The following is a 17,788-nucleotide window of genomic DNA, read 5'->3' as shown; positions in this document are numbered from 1 at the left end:
GTTGAATTCCCAAAGCACTGTCTGGCTGAGTCTCCTCCACCATGCGTAACATGGATTAATATTAATACCTTCTTCCTCATACAATTGTTGTAAGGAATACATGAGGTGATGTAGCTAAGGCACTGAGCACAGAAACTGACACAATAAGCATGCAGTAAATGTATCATATTAAGCAGAAGGAACATATTTCTGTGCTCATTCACTGCCCAGTGTTCGGTAACTTTTCTCTACATGCATCAACACTTAGCCCAGAGCCTTCTCGGAGTTAGGTGTTCAGTAAGGGAAGCCTGTCTGGACCTGTCACTTCTTCCATGCTGCACTGAGAGTCATGACTCAATGACAATTCATGCAGAAATCTGGTGTTTAGGCTGGGCACAGTGGCTCACACCGGTAATCCCAGCACTTTGGGAGGCTAAGGCAGGTGGATCACCTGAGGTCAAGGAGTTCAAAACCAGCCTGGCCAACATGGCAAAATCCTGTCTCTACTAAAAATACAAAAATTAGCCAGGCGTGGTGATGGGTGCTTGTAATCCCAGCTACTCGGGAGGCTGAGACATGAGAATCGCTTGAACCCCTGGGGCGGAGGTTGCAGTGAGCTGAGATTGCACCACTGCACTCCAGCCTGGACAACAGAGCAAGACTCCATCTCAGACAAAAAAAAAAAAAAAGGAAATCTGATGTTTAAATACGAAAAAATAGACATAAATTTGAAAATTATTATGTAAAAATATAAATGTTTGTTACAGAATTGTTTTATATTTTCTTAAAATCATTTTAGTATTGAAAACACATTGAAAAACAAAGGAATCAGCCTTAAAAAGTGACACAGCAAAACATTTAACACACCAACAGAAAAATATACCAACCCTGCTTTTTGCTAGTAGGTCTCTGGTAGACAGAACAATGCCTCCCATTCTACCCCAAGATGTCCACATCTTGATTTCCAGAACCTGTGAATGTGTTACTTTATATGGCAAAAGAACTTCACCGATGTGATTATGTTAAGGACCTTGAGATGGGGACATTATCCTGGTGAGCCCAGTGTAACCACAGAGGTCCTTAATGCCTGGTGAGCCCAATGTAACCACAGAGGTCCTTAATGGAAGACAAAGGCAGATGTCAGGGAAAGATATGACTTCAGAAGAAAGGCACAGAGAGATGCCACATTCCTGGCTTTGGAGACAAAGGAAGGGGCCATATGCCAAGGAATGTTGACAGCCTCTGAAAGCTGGGAAGGGCCAGGAAACAGACTCTCCCCTAGAGCTTCCAGAAAGGAATGCAGCCCTGCCAACACCTTGATTTTGGCCCAGTGACACCCATGATGGACTTCTGAAATACAGAATAATAAGATGATACACTCATGTTGTTTAAGCCACTACACTTGTGGTGACTTGTTACAGCAGCAAATAGAAAACTAATACAGTACCAAAGCTTATCCAATCACCTGTGGCATACTTCAGTGCACGATAAAGAAGAAGCCAGGTCACCAAGGTGGGGACTAACAACTCCTACGGCTTTACTAAGCTCCCCAGTGCGGCTTCTGGCCATTGAAATGCCACAAAATAAGAGATTTCTCATGAACAACCATCCCTACCCATGAGGATTTGGATTCAAGAGTTCTGAAGTGTGAGAATATCCATGTTTAACAAATCCTATTGGTGACTTGGTTAGACATGGTTCAGTGGTCCACACTTTCACACACATTCCTCTTTTTTTATTTTTTGGAGACAGAGTCTCGCTCTGTCACCCAGGCTGGAGTGCAGTGGCGCGATCTCAGCTTACTGCAACCTCCGCTCTCAGGTTCAGCAATTCACATGCCTCAGCCTCCTGAGTGGCTGGGATTACAGAAGTGTGTGACCACGCCCAGTTAATTTTTGTATTTTTAGTAGAGACAGGGTTTCTCCATGTTAGCCAGGAGGGTCTCAAACTCCTGACCTCAAGTGAGCCACCCTTCTCGGCCTCTCAAAGTGATGAAATTATAGGCGTGGGCCACCGCACCCAGCAGAAACATTCATTTCTGTATGTAAGGTGCTTACAATTTAGGGGCTGAGTAAATATAATTCCAATCCCTAATAGAAAAATATATATGCATTATTTTAAAGACAAGTCAACAGCCAGGGACAAGAGTAAAGGACTAGAAATGTCCTAGAACACACACATTCTTTTGTATGCTTATGTCAACCAAAACAAGTTACAGAATTAAACCAGACGAGAACTCCGACTGCTCTCCCCTATGTGACCAGTGCTTCAGGTTTAGGGGGCAGGTGAAACGGAATCCTGGCAGCCCTATAGACCTCTCACTGAAAAGCATCCCTGCTGAGCGCATACCCAAGCCGGGCCCTTCCTACCCCCTCACCTGTCTCAGCTGTTTCCTGATGAGGTGGAGACGTGCTGGCCCAGGGCGTGTCGTCTTCAAACTGAACCCAGTTGCTGATGGCTGAGGCCAGATCAGGTGGGGGCTGCTCAGGGCTCCCAGGTGGGGAAGCTGCTTCAGAGATGAGGCCCATCTTTTCAGAGGAGTCATCCTGCTCCGAGTGGGAATGGTCTTGAGAGCCTCCATCCACCACACTGTTCTCCCCGGAGGAGCTCTCGGACTGGTCTGGGGAAGATGACAGTCCCGGGAGGTGCTCTTCCGTGCCCCCTGAAACAGATACCAGACACCACCATCACGTGAGGAAGGCCGCTCTTCAGAGCCATCTCATGGAGGCAAAAACTAAGGATGGCCATGGGGTGCCCGCACGACTCGCCACTGCAGTGAGTGGGGAGAAGAAAGAGCCACACCCATCTGACTCCATGTTAAATGACTGTTTCCCTAATCATGTGTAAACGCTGTAAGCTCAGCATGTCTCGAGTCAGTATCCTGGCAGGCAGAGACTGGGAGCTTTCTTCACTGTTCTTATGCCAGCATCTACTCCAGTGCTTGGGGGTCACAAAGGAAAGTGCTTACAGAGGTCAAGTAAGACCTGAGTCAAGTGGAACAAGTGAAAGGCAAAAGGGACTGGTGGGGACTGTGGCTGAACAGGAGCACTTCTGTCTCAAGACATTCAAATTCAAATTTCAAACTCTTTGCAGTCTAAGCTATATACAGCCACAGGACACCAGGTGCAAACCTGTGTGCACTAACGACCAGCTGAATGTAACCTAGAGGCTATTCCTGCAGCACTGCAGCACTGCATCACTTGATTGGCCCTGAAAATTTAACAGCCTTCAAAATTTTTTTTTGAAAATTAAAAAACCTGGCCGGGCGCGGTGGCTCACGCCTATAATCCCAACACTTTGGGAGGCCAAGGTGAGTGAATCACCTGAGGTCAGCGGTTCAAGACCAGCCTGACCAACATGGCAAGACCCCACCTCTACTAAAAATACAAAATTAGCCAGGCGTGGTGGCACATGCCTGTAATCGCAGCTACTTGGGAAGCTGAGGCAGGAGAATCACTTGAACCCGGGAGGCGGAGATTGCAGTGAGCTGAGATTGCGCCATTGCACTCCAGCCTGGGCAACAAGAGCGAAACTCCGTATCAAAACAACAACAACAACAAAACTATATCCTGATTATGGTGGTAGACACACAAATCTATACATGTGCTGAAATTCATCAGCTGTACAACAAAAGAAGTCAATTTTTCTGTATAAATTTTTTTAATCAAATAATTAATGTAAAAATCTTTTCTCCCATCACTTGCCAACTGGTCCATCTGCAAGTATTCAAAGCCTCTATAGCACTGTCAAACAGAAATAAAATGTGAGCTACATATGTAATTTTAAATTTTCTAGTAGCCACATGAAAAAAATTAAACACAACAGGAGAAAGTATTTTAATAATACACATTTCAACCCAATGTTGAAAATTTATAATTTCAACATGTAAGAAATATAAAATTATTAGCTATTTAATTTTTTTAAACTAGGTCTTTGAAATTTAGCGTAGGTATTTGATGCTTACAGCAGATCCCAATTCAGACTTGTCACATTTCAGGGCCTCAGTAACCACGTGGCCACCATATTGGAGAGCATACCTGTCGACTCTCACTTTCTAGGTGTTATAAATGAAGGTGGGATGACTTCAGTTGGCTACAGTAGAACAGAACCAACTGACATGTCTCTGCAAATATCTCCTGGATCCTACCTTGACCTTCATCCCTGAGCACAAGTTCTCCAAAATCAATATAGTCATCCTCCTTATGATCAAGGATGACCATACTGAGGTCTTTCCACATGCCTGGCACTGCTCTAAGCACTTTTATGTATGAATTCACTTAAGCCTCACAACAACCTGTGAGATAGGTACTGATTATCCCTACTGTACAGATAATGAAACTATGCATGGAGAGGTTAAATAAATAATCTACCCAAAAGCGTATCACTCATTCCTGGTGCAACAAGGATTTGAACCCAAGCACTCTGGCTCCAGAGGCTGTCACTTTTAACAACTACTTTTAACAACTACATTTTAAAAAGGCTGAGAGTAAAGTACTTGGTAAATATTAAGTTTTTGTTTCTTGGGAGAAAAGAGCCAATACTTTTGGTGTTTCCAAGCCTCTTTTTAGGGCCCTAAGGTTCCCAAGACGCTTTTTTAGTGTGTAAATTCTTCCACTTAGGATTCTAAGATCTCAAGAAAGAAAATGAGAAACTGACACTTTTTTCTACACTAAGATCCCACCCAAAGAATAATCAAGTAGAAGCCATAACAAATAGACATGGTTCTTTGACAATCTCTTCACTTTAGGAAATGAAGGCACTCCTTACCCTGCGAGTGGGCAGGAAAGGGTGGCTCTTCATTGAAGGAGACCCATTCTGACTGGTGGGTGGCAATCACATGGTCCAAAGTCGTCATGCTAAAAAGGCACTGGTCATCTTCACACTGCTGACCTCAGGTGAACCCCAGAATACTGTCTGGGGTGGGCTGGGGTAGGGGTATGGTAGTACGGTAGACTTGGGTCCAGGGTCTGTTCTAGGTGTCTTGCCAAGGGCAGTACTCAGAATGTAGACAGATCAGCCCCTCTTGCCGTTGGTTAATCTGCCAGGCAGAAATCTGTTTAACAAACAAACAAACAAAAAATTTAAAAGGATAACCATCACATTATACTGAATCCACATAGGTCTACGGCTTTTAGCGCTGCCCACAAGAAGGCGGGGGGTGGTTTCCAACTTGCCTTACTTCACTCTGTTCCTGTCACCCCCTCACCTTTTACACTGAAATGTCTGTCTTTAGCATCAAGATAAGCTTTTCTAGATAAGCTTTTATATCACACTTGCAAATTATTACACAAATTTCAGCAATTAGATTCTCTAACTTCCCTAATTATTGTATTTTAGAAATATTGTCATCTATAAGACTATCATTGCAAAACAAATATTAAAACTTTTCAAAATGCTTTCACTTTCTCTTACCAGCTGGCAAAATAGAAGCATGTTCTTTTCTATTAAATTAGTCCAGTTTCTTGCCTTAGGTAGGTAACTCTTTGTAAGCCTGATTTAAATCTTTGGCAGAAACCCAACAATCTCCAGATGGTATCTCCAAGCATGGTTTATCAATCAAGAAAAATAGAAATGAAGTGATCTTGTTCATTTGGAGTAAGAGGATAGGGAATATCTGTGCTAGTGAAAAATGTGAGAGAAACATTTTCAATCTAGGCCTATTTAAATTAGTTACAATGGTCTTGCCTTTGCTCATACTGCAATTATGTTCTAGGAATACAGAAAGATTCTTAACTGACATAATTTTGTTTATGGTATTAATATCTTTTTACAACCTGAACCTAGCTCTTGATCTAATAATGATTTATAATGAATTAATAAAATCTGAATTTATCAAAAATTAATGTGCTTCCACAAAAGAGCTACTATATACCTTGAACAATATCAGTTCTTATTAACTGAATATACACAATATTCAGATAGTTTCTAGAACAACTTAACTCACAGTCTTCCAACTGCTGCACAATGAAAAGTTTAGGAAATTTTACTACAGGTTATCATCTGCAGTAAATAATCTCTACGTGGGGAAATCGGTAAAAACATGAACAGCTTTTGCTTTTTTGGTGTTTAAAACAATTAGTTTTGGCATATGATGCTTCCTACAACTAATATTTATATAGAATTTATAATTTCCAGAAACACATTTTCATACCATACTTCACTTGATTCGGTAGCCATTTTGTTGAGTAGGACACATAGTACTCTAATTCTTCTATGGATAAAGAAATTTGGGCTGAGAAAAATTAAGTGACTTACCTAACACTTTTAGTGTTTCCAGGCCCTTTTGGTACTCTAAGGTTCTTAAAATCCCTCCTCCAGGCTTCTAAGTGGAAGAGTTTACAAATCTCAGCACAGTGGCTTTTTTTCATAATAAGATCTCACCAAAAGAATAATCAAGTAGAAGCCGTAACAAGCAGGTGTGTTCGAAGCACCACAGTAAGTGATAGATCCAACCCTTGAGCCCAGGTCTTCTGCAGCCAAAACACTCTAACCCTGGTGTCACAGCCACAAAGAAGTACAACAGAATACAGTACATATAGACTATCACCCAACTTAAGTACTTTACAAATATCAATTACAATGGAACTGTAATGAAATGTCCGGGAAACTCCCCATGTGAAAGTTTGCCAGCACACTCCAAGCTATATAAAGGATGGAAAGCCCAGAAGCCTCTTCTCCAAGTCCCTCTCCTAAGATCCTTGCCAACCACAAGGCCAGACACAGGCAAACAGCCTGGAGAGAGCAGGTCTCCCAAACCAGATCTTACCAGAGAGCAGCACAGGGTCCACAAGCACAAAGAGCTGATTCCCACCGGCTTCTGCCTATGACGACTTTCTCAAGCCCTGTCAAATGTGTGTCACTCAATGTGGTAATGGCTGCGGGCCAAGATAAGGCAGTAAAATTGAAGAGTCAGATTCCTCCTCTCTCAACGACAGCAGCATGTAAACCAGCCCCACAGCACCCTTCAAAAAAAAAAAAAAAAACCCACAATACAAGTCCCTATGCTGACACATGCAGTGTCATCACTCAACGGGGAAAACATCCTGCCAATCCTGCAATGATGAACCCAGCAAAAGTCATGGATAAGTGGGGTAGGGAAGGGAACAGGGGAGGAAGGTGAAGGTAAGGGGAAAATATTTAAAAATTTTAAACTGAAAGGTTTTAAAGATCAACAACTTCAGGTGTTACGAGAAAACTGAGGCCCAAGGAAATCATGTGCACGAATAGAGATTGTGATCATGGGCCCAGGAGTTAGGTTGTTTGAATTTGAGTCCTGTACCGTCTTGGAGTCCTATACAGTCATGGACTCATAACTCAACCTCTTTAAGCTTCAGTTCACCCTTGTACACAAAGAATAATAAAACTCACTCCATAATTCTGAGGATTAAACAAGATAATGTACGCCAAGTACTCAGGACTGGATGTAATAAACCCTCTGTAACAATGACAATGAAAACAGCAGGTGACCTTACAGAGGGCTTACTGTGCCCCAGGCTCCATTCCAAACCAATGTTAGCCATCGCCAGCACTGCTGCTGTTGTTAAATGACTCGCCCAAGGTTGCGTAACTTGTTCGTAGAAGTCTTGGGACTGGAATGCAGATTTCATGAAACCACTCCATTTCTGTCATTTGCAGATTCTGGTTTCAGTCATTGTTCAAGAAGTTCTAGATGCTAAGTAGAGTCATGTGCTCAGCTACAGTGCCCAGAAGGCAGATTCTAAATCCTCTTCATTATAGTAGATATAGATGCATTCTGGCCAAAGTACTAAGACCATTCCTCAGAATGTATGAACCAAAAAAGAGCCCCAAAACTTTATCTATCCTTCCTTCACTTGTCCCAGACCAGACATGGGCTGGTGACAGACAACGAGTGGTCCCAATGAAGACTGGTGGAACAAATTGATCACATGGAACCCCCATCATATTCCATACCATAAATCCATAAAATGGATTTTAGGTATTTGCCATGGAAGAGCCACACCAATAAGCCATAAGAAATTAGACCTTGAAAAGTGCTGTGCTAGCAGCTGGAAACCCACAGAAGAACCCAATAATTGTGAGGTTAAGTTCATACCAGAATTAGTTTCATGGTAAAAACCTCACCCCATTTTTAGAATGTGAATCATAAAATGAGGTTTAGAATCACCACAAATGAGTGGTGACTCAGTATCAGCAGGAGGATTGACCAACAGATGCTAAAAGTTTCACTGAAGTCTTGGAGTTGCCATTTCAGAGAGCTACTTCTTTCTCAGCATTGCTTATATACAAAAATTTGTAGAAGGGAGAATGCAATTGTCTGATAAGATGGGGGTCACAGAAGTAGTTTTGTCTTACGACAGTCCTCTAATTGCCTTTGTGAGACCTACATGTCTGGAAATGTACCAGTTACCCTTGAGACAGCAACCCTCAAGCAGCTCCCAATACAGCTGAGGAGATAAGGACCCACAGAACAGCAAATACAAGTCCAGAATAACTGCCCCAGCTAAAGGACATGCTGGGAGTGCCACAGTTTAGCCATAGGGAGATCTCTGAGAGTTGGAACCATGTGGGACTGGGTGGGTTTCTGAGATCTGAAGGATGTCCTTGATTCTGGACCAACAGAGGGACAAGTGAGGGAAGCCTCTGGACAGGGGATCACCGCAAGTGACAGTAAAAATCAGAAGCAGACCTTAACAAGGCATGTTTCTGTCTGAATAAGCCTCTGTCTGATGAGAGCAGAGGTATCCACTGGGGGAATATGGAGTGAAGGGATTGATTGACCATAAAAGCTAAGGAGAGTTCAAGGGGAAATGAGAAGCTGTGGGAGGTTTAAAAGCAGAGAGTGACTCAAGAAGTGTGCTTAAGGGTGATTAGCCTTCCTCAGACAGTGCTGGGCAGAAGTGTGGTGATGGAATTTTTCAGCCATCAGTACCTCTGGTGTGTTTCACAAAGTTGGGGGCCACAGTCATCAGGAACATGTACTGTTTCTGCCCATTCTAGGGCCTCAGGGTCAAGGAAGAACAAAACAGCATCTCTTCCCTCAAGCAGCTGTCAACTGCAGGGAGATACGACAACAACCTAAAACAATAACCTCTGCTCTGTAACCTATTCTGGCGGTCAGTCACCAAAAGTAGGACAGCAGCAAGTAAGAGTGTTAAGAGACTTCTGAGAGCTTGAGCTATAGGTGGTCTTGAACTGTACCCTAAGCTGGAAAGGAGGGATCAGAGCAAAAGAGCTGTGGGGCACAGGCACTCAGGAAGGGGGAGCAGGAATAGCATGTCTAGCCCACAGTGAGTTACACTCTGTTCATCTGAAGAGGGTGTCAAGTGCCCTGGAAAAGGTGCTCTAAGTTTCAGAATGAGTTTGAGCTCTGGAGCTTACCCTCTCCAATCCCATTGCCAATGCCTTGGCTCAGCCCCTCATGATCTCTCACGCAGACAGTTACAAGTCTCCTACCTGTCTCCCTGCCTTCAGGGAGGAGACAAACCTACTATCCAACCTGCTCAAACCTACGATCCAACCTACTATGCTAGAGTTATCTTTCTAAAACCTGAAAATGGCTATGCTACAGCTCTGCTTACAGCTCCTCAAAATCTCCTCACAGGACAAAGTGAGGTATGAGAAATGAACAAAGGATTCCTGAGAGCAGGGGTTGCATGCTATACCCTCAGCATTGAGCATAGTGCCTGGAACATGTTAGCAACTCAATAAAAATTGTTGTATAAATGCAGGCACTTTGTGAATCTGGCCCTGATCCACCTCTCTAATCCCATGTGTCATTCTCTCCCCTTGTGAATCCTATATTCCTGATGAACTGAGTTATTTGAAAGACTGTGTTTTTGAATATACTTTGTCCTATTCGATCACTTGTTCATATATTAATTTAATACATTATTAAATATATCTTTGGGATACATTTTCCCTACATTTTTATTTCATGAGCTCCTGCTCACCTTCAAGTCTTAGCTCAATCATTATCTCAGGCTTGGTTCAACAAGCATTTATGCCAAGTGGCAATCACTGAATGCAAAGATAAACAACACAAATTATTTTGCCATAAAACCTTTATAATATGCATGCTCATTGTTTTTTGCTTACTCAATACCCAAAACTCCTTTTTTTTTTTTTTTGAGAAAAAAAATATTATCTTTACATCCCTCCTGGCAATTAATCCAGGCTTTGTCAATGGCTGCTAGAATGTTGAGGGAATGCTAAAAGGTACAAGGGCCTTGAATACATGCAAGAGTGGCATGCGAACAATGGAAACTTGACCCAAGCCCAAAAGCAGGCGCAACCCAATTCCGTGGCAATGGTGACAAGTGCGGCATCCTAACCAGACTTATGGTGTGACTCTGGCTCTGTTCACTGCTGGCTAGGTCCTGTGGCTCCTACCTATTTTCCAAGCCACGTTTGATAGTCATCTGGCAATCCAATGAGCTCTTTCATATCTTTCAATAGACTTCTTTCCTGCTTGTATTGGCCAAAATTAATTTCTGTTGCTTGCAACCAAAAACTCTGATCTATGGTGGTACTCCTCAACTTCCAATAAGTAAAGTACCATACTTCTCACTTGCCCTTTATCCCCCATATCCTCTGAATGCTGATACTATCTTAACCTACACTCATTTACCAAATTATAATGAAATTATTTGAGAATGTGGCTATATGAGGAAAGGGACTTGATCTTTTGCTTATTGATGTCTTTAACTCTTAGAATAGGGTATGGCTTTTAGTAAATGTTTGTTGGGTAACCAGCTGGATGGATGGATGAATGAATGAATGAATGAATGAATGAATGAATGAATGAATTTGCCTTAACATACAGTAGGTAGCCTCTTCAGCTCTTTTGAGATGTTAGTAAATGTTTCAGGAAGGTTAATTTAAACACTATGTGTAAAATAGCTTTGGAGAAAATCTGGATATAGGGAAATATGTTCATTCCCCTTTCTCTTTGATCTAAAATTACATCATCCAATTCCAATACAGTAGACACTAGACATAGGGACTACTGATATGTGGTTAATCCGAATGAGTTGTTCCTTAAGTGTAAAATATACACCAGATTTTAAAGAGTATAAAAATGTGTAAAATATCTAATAATTGTATACTGCTTTCATGTTAAAATGGCATCTTGGATGTATTAGCTTAAGTAAAACATACTGTTAAAATTAATTTCACCAGTTCCTTTTAACTTTTTTAAATGAAATTACTAAAGTATTTTAAATCATATATAAGTAGCCCACACTATACTTCTTTCTCTTTTAACTGAGACAGGATCTCACTCTTGCTCAGGCTGGAGTACCAGGGCACTATCATAGCTCACTACAGCCTTGACCTCTGCAGGCACATGTGATCCTCCCACCTCAGCCTCCTGAGTAGCTGGGTCTATAAGTGCACACCATCACACCCAGCTAATTTTAAAAAATGTTTCCGTAGAGACAGGGTCTCACTATGTTGCCCAGGCTGGTCTCAAACTCCTGGGCTCAAGCAGTCCTCCCGCCTCAGTCTCCCAAAGTGCTGGGATTACAGACGCGAGTTACCACACCTGGCCTCATGGTACACTCCCATTGGACAGCATTGCTCTAAAGCAGTCCATTTTTATTTCACCCTTGATTTTGAAGGCTACTTTTCACAAGACACAGAATTTTTCCTTCAGTATTTTGCCTTTTGGTCTGAATGTTTCTAATGAGCAGTTGATTATATGTAATTACTCATGCTTATATAATGTGTCTTCTTTCCTCTAATGGCTTTCAATATTTTCTCTTTATCTTTCATTTTCAGCAACTGACTATAGTGTATTTGGATGTAGTTTTCTTAGAACTCATTTTACTTGAAGTTAGTGGAGTTTCTTGAATCTGTATGTCAGTTTTTTCAGTAAATTTGGAAAAACTGAGTCAGTATTTCTTCAAATGTGTTTTTCTGCCCCTTTTCCATCTCTTCTGTTAATCTGTCCTTGCGCTCACTGACTCTTTCTCTTCTCATCTCCATTCTCCCATAAGCTTATCCTGTGAATTTTTTATCTTAGTTATTCTGCTTTTCCATTTTATAATGTTCTTTTATAATTTCTATTTCTCTGCTGTGATGTTCACTCATTGTGACAATATTTTCCTTTAGTTCTTTGAACATATTTATAGTGGCTGCTTTAAAGACTTTGTCTGCTAAATCCAACCTCTGGACCATTTGGCATTAGTTACTATTGACTTTTTTTTTTTTTTTTGCTTGACTATGGGTAATACTTTCCTACTAAGGGTAATACTTTCCTAAGGTTTTTTGTTTTGTTTTTTTTTGCTTTGTTTTGTTTTTTTTGCATACCTAATAATTGTTGGTGATACACTGAAGACCTTCTGGATTTGACTTTCCTCTGCAGAGTGCTGATTTTTGTTCCAGCAGGCAGTCTGACCAAGCGCTGCTCACCTAGAGCTTGTATAAAGCTTGGTCTTTTACTTCATTGGATTAATTTGTTTCCCACGGCCCTCTAATTGCCATAAGACTCAATTTCTAAACTCTGTCTCCCCTGCAGATCTTGACAGGGTCTGATGGTTAATACTGAGCGTCAACTTGATTGGACTGAAGGATGCAAAGTATTGTTCCCAGGTATGTCTTTAAGGGTGTTGCCAAAGGAGATTAACATTTGAGTCAGTGGACTGGGAGAGGCAGACTCACTCTCAATCTGGGTGGGTACCATCTAATCAGTAGCCAGTGTGGCTAGAATAAAGCAGGTGGAAGAAAGTGGAATGACCAGACTTGCTGAGTCTTCTGGCCTTCATCTTTCTCCCATACTGGATGCTCCCTGCCCTCAAACATCAGACTCCAGTTTCTTCAGCTTTTGGATTCTCGGACTTACACCAGTGATTTGCCAGAGGCTCCTCGGCCTTTGGCCACGGACTGAAGGCTGCGCTGTCGGCTTCCCTACTTTTGAGGTTTTGGGACTCGGATTGGATTCCTTGCTCCTCAGCTTGAAGACAGCCTACTGTGGGACTTCACCTTGTGATCAATACTCCTTAATAAACTCCCCTTCATATATACATCTATCCTATTAATTCTGTCCCTTTAGAGGACCCTGACTAATACACAGGGCTTGGTTCTAGGCTTTGCTAGGGTAGGTTTAAAGTAAATCTTACTCTAGAGCATGGGCTGGCAAACTACAGTCACAGCAGCCTAAGTCTGGCCCTCTGCCTTTTTTGGTAAATAAAGTTGCATTATTAGTATATTTACCAGCCACACTCATTAGTTTACATATTGTCTATGGTTGCTTTTGGTCTACAATAGCAGAGTTGAGTAGCTGTGACAGATACTGTATGGCTCACAGGGACTGAAATAATTACTGCTCAATAATAACAACTACTGGCCCTTTATAGAAAAAAATTTACAGACCCTCCTTGAGAACATGGTCCTTCCCCCTAAGACACAGGCTTTCTATACTTGGTTGGATGCTTGAGATGTTAATAAGACGTTAACAAGTTCTTTCCACTGTGGCTAGGCTGGACCAGACCACCAATGTCCCCCACTATTGCCTGATGTCCAGTATCTTTGTCCCATTCTCAATCCTCCAGCAGCCACTCTATTAAGCTCTGTATGGTTTCAGTGTGTACCTGTGCACTCTAAGCTGGCCAAGGGTTCTCTCGGTACACCCAGACATACTTCGGCTCCTCTCCCCATCCCCATGCTCTCTGGTCCCCAACTCTCTGCTCTCTGGTGGCCTGTCCTGCAGATTCCAGCTGCTTCAATTGCCCCAAACTCTGATCCCTGTTTTCTTAGCTCAGCAGGACTGCTGTGCTTGGCTTAGACTCCAGCTGACCACACTGCAGTCAGGAAACTCTTCCCTGGAAAAGAGCCAAGGCGAGTGTCAGGCTCACCTCAGGATAGAAAATATTGTGCTGCCTGTTGACTGAAGCCTGAAAACAGTTGCCTCATAGATGTTGTTGTTTTGTGGTTGTTCGCTGCAGAAGAAGGGCTAGTTACCAAGTATAACCAGAACTGGAAGCCCTCCCCTGGAACATTACTTTCTGACTTGTGTTCACTTTTAAAAAGAGACTAGTTCGGACATCTAAATACAGGTCATTTCATACTAATGTACTGAAAATTAATTGGAAATTTTACAGAAATTTTATAAATCATATGAGAATAAAAGGAAGGTTTCATTCAGCCATATAGATTAATTCCATTGCTCCAGAGCTGGGAAAATGATTTTTGTTAGGTTAGCTATGCTATATAATACAAAAACATTACTTGTGCCTGGTTAGTGATCCAAAAGAGGTTGTTAAATCTTTGGCCATCTTCCCTGTCTACCTCTTTTTCATAGGTATTCAGCTAGGTAGCGTCTATAAAAATCTCCACATCCACTTTTTGGGTTTGAGACTACTGGCAACCACTGTCCAGCCATCTGTTTGGAGTTTATGCAGAAACATCTTCAACTAGATCCTGGTGTCCATTCCAAACCCACAAGGCCTCAGTTTTCTCTTAAATAAGGACAAGCATCTAAAGGTCAAATCAAAATCTACAAAGAAAGGAAGAATGGGAAAAACAGACTACATAAATTCTATATATTTCTTTACAGCGTTCTTCTAAAGCAAGATATTCAGCTACCTTATTGAGCATCTACTATGCACTCAGAATTGTGCATAGCACAACGACACAAGATAACAACAAGCTTTCATACACTGATATCTGTGTCACAGTGGGCTACAGGAGCCATAGAGGCTGAATCAGAAAGTTGACATAATCATGCTGCTTGTTTCAAAAGTTGCTAGAACAAAGAGAAGACTGGACGGCCCCATTACCCTGTGAGAAAGACTAAATCAGATTAAGGACTTGAACACTGCTTCTCTTCCCTTTCCTTCTTCCACATTCTTTTCCTTGATGAGAGACCTGAATTCTAATTAATAAAACCTGAACAGAGTTCAATGAACACACACACACACACACACACACACACACACACACACATTAATTAACAGGTACCTTGATGCTCCTAAAAGAGAAAATGAGTTGAGTGATCCTGGTTGTTTGCTCTTATTATTTTGACTTTTTAAAAATTTCATTCTTTCATTTAAATATTTTATTTGAAAAAACAAACAAAAGGAGACCACCCAATCTTCCTCCAATTTCCATTGAAAACTGGGGAACAGAATGAACACCTCAGCCTCAAATCAAACATGGATGAGAAAGAAGTCCAAAAGAAACAAATGTCATACTTTGACCACAGTTAGCATCTATCTATGATTCTCCATAAGTGAACTCCCTCTTCTTTTTGTCTTACAAGCACACACAGCATAATCTCCTAACCCTATGTGCCTTCCCTTCTCTAAAGTCATATTACTTGTGTGTATGGGTGTGTGTATATGTGTGTATACAGGCATATACACACATTTATGTACATGCATACATATATGTATATCCCAAGGTTATAATTACAAAACATTCTATTGTGTGATTTTCCTTCAAAATAAACAATCCCGATGGCTCTGCTATCTAACAATTCCATGGCCCCACATTCAGAGTCAAGAATCTAAGTTACACTTGGCTTGAAAAACTGGTTAGGCATTGCCTCTGATCTTTGGTGCATTCCCAAGGCAGTGACCTTGACTGACATCCCCAGGTACCTGAGCACTGTATCACATTAGTGCATGGCTCTGGTAGGAGGTCAGGCTTTAAAGATTGCAAAATATTTTTCAGTTCCTTGAACTCTTAGAAGATACTGACTTACTCCATCTTGGTACATTCATCTTGGTTTAACTCCACTTCATATTTTTTTTTGAAATGAGAATACTAATATTTTGCCTGCATGATAGTGGGGAGTTGATGTGGATAATTTCTTATCTATATTTTAGAGCCATATATAAATTAGATGCATTTTACAATTCATCTAATTTCAGAAAAGATAAAACATTTTTTAAGGCTGGGCACAGTGGCTCACGACTGCAATCCTAGCAATTTGGAAGGCCAAGGAGGGTGGATCACTTGAGGTCAGGATTTTCTGACCAGACTGGCCAACATGGTGAAACCTCGTCTCTATCAAAAATACGAAAATTAGCCAGGCGTAGTGGTACGCCCATAATTCCAGCTACTCGCAAGGCTGAGGCAAGAGAATCGCTTGAACCCAGGAGGTGGAGGTTGCAGTGAGCCAAGATTGCGGTACTGCACTCTAGCCTGGATGACAGAGTGAGACTCCATCTCAAAAAAAAAAAAAAAAAAAAAAAAAAAAATATATATATATATATATATATATATATACACTTATTTATACACACACACACACATTTCTTAGAATCAATGACATTGTCTTATTTTTTACCAGTTATCAAAAATTACAATTAGTATATAGTTCCAGAATGCAAAGAACTTCATGGGTGATTTCAATTCACTTTTACAGTAACCCTGAGATAAGTAAAGGAAATATTTCTCTCACTTGATAAAGAAACTGGCTCAGAGAGGTTCTGTGACTAGATCAAGGTCACAGAGCTAACCATCTCCCAAAATTGGGACAGAATAACAGACCTCCTGACTCCATAAATTCCGCACTCTTTCCACAACAGCACATTCTGCCTTCTAGAAATGAAGTATAACTGACAGAGTTCACTGCATCACCAGCATCCATTTCTTCTCATCATCCTGGTTTAAGCCAATCACAGTAATTCCTATTCCTGCTTTCCTATCTTCACCTAGAGGTGGTAACTTCACCAAGTTCTAGCTAGTTAGACATACATGGAGATACAGTGAGAAATATAGTTCTAAAAAGTATTTTTTGTCTTGGTTTTGTTTTGCTATCCCAATGAAGGAGACAGATGTAGTTCACGCAGCTCTGATCCTTCTCATTTTCTCTTTTTTCCCAACTTGAATATGGTCTTAATAGCTGGAGCTACAATAATCATAGGAAGGACAGGCTAAGAGAATAACAGTCATTGGCCCTGATGTCACTGAGCCACTGAACTGATATCAACAATCATTTGTTTCTCTATTTTTTTATGTGAAAAATTATATTTTTGCTTAGGCTATTAGAATTAGACTTTCTGATGCATGCAGATGAATGTAAACTCTAACCAAAAAAAAAAAAAAAAAAAAAAAAAACAGAAGAGATCAATGTGGTAGGCAGAATCCTAAAATGACCCCATTATATCTGAGCCCTGGTATTACTCTTGTAGTTATGTTATATTGCATGGCAAAACAGATTTTACAGATGCAATTAAGGTTACTACTCAATTGACCTTAAGACAGGGAGATGATCCAGGTGAGCCAAATCTAATTAATGAGCTCTTTAAATGGGGGCTTCAGTCCTGCAACCACAAGGAACTGAACTCTGCCAACAATAGGCCATAGCCTGAAGGGGACCCTGAGCTCCAGTGAGAACACCACTGGCCAACCCTTGATTTCTGCTCGTGGTACCCTGAGCAGGGAACCCATTCAGACTGTGCCAGACTTCTGACCTAACAAAGAGCGAGGTTTCAACACACACTTTGTGGTCCTGTGATACACACTTAGAGAAAACCAATACATAAACCAAGAAAATCTCTGATTGTCAATGAGATTGTGAAAGAAAAAGGGAGTATAACAGTAAAAAAATCGGAGGAGAATTTACTCCAGGGCTTAAAATCTTCGGAGTCTAGGCAAAGCCTTCTTTTCCCAATAATTTCCCAATATAGATAAGGGACTGAACTTCAACTAAAATCAACCGTTATCCACAGTAAGGAATAAACAAAGACAATGCAAAACAGCAGAAAATACAAAATGACACATGTCGCACTTTGAAACATACTACATGGGTATTCTCTCTCCAGGTTTAATTTCTTTTTTTCTACCTTGCTTATTTAGGCCACTGCAAAATTAGGTTACC

General features: G+C 41.2%; 1 protein-coding gene across 6 annotated transcripts in view; it reads right to left on the bottom strand.

Moving 5' to 3' along the window:
* The window catches only part of STON2 (stonin 2), a 179,434-nt gene that overhangs the window by 135,448 nt on the left and 26,198 nt on the right, over positions 1 to 17,788 (bottom strand). For 4 of the 6 annotated variants that reach the window (XM_058429870.1, XM_032134787.2, XM_058429869.1 and 1 more), the window contains exons 2-3: positions 4,747 to 5,032; positions 2,357 to 2,641 (exon numbers count right to left, since the gene is read on the bottom strand). In XM_058429870.1, the coding sequence (XP_058285853.1) occupies positions 2,357 to 2,641; positions 4,747 to 4,834 (373 nt within the window). In that variant the 5' untranslated portion in view covers positions 4,835 to 5,032. Of the gene's footprint in view, positions 1 to 2,356; positions 2,642 to 4,746; positions 5,033 to 6,745; positions 6,835 to 17,788 lie in introns of those variants that run through there. The other 2 variants (XM_032134786.2, XM_058429868.1) reach the window with 2 other exon arrangements.

The sequence above is a fragment of the Hylobates moloch genome, unplaced genomic scaffold, assembly GCF_009828535.3.
Source record: "Hylobates moloch isolate HMO894 unplaced genomic scaffold, HMol_V3 SCAFFOLD_16, whole genome shotgun sequence".
NCBI lineage: Eukaryota > Metazoa > Chordata > Mammalia > Primates > Hylobatidae > Hylobates > Hylobates moloch.
This window is presented reverse-complemented; position numbering and strand designations above follow the sequence as displayed.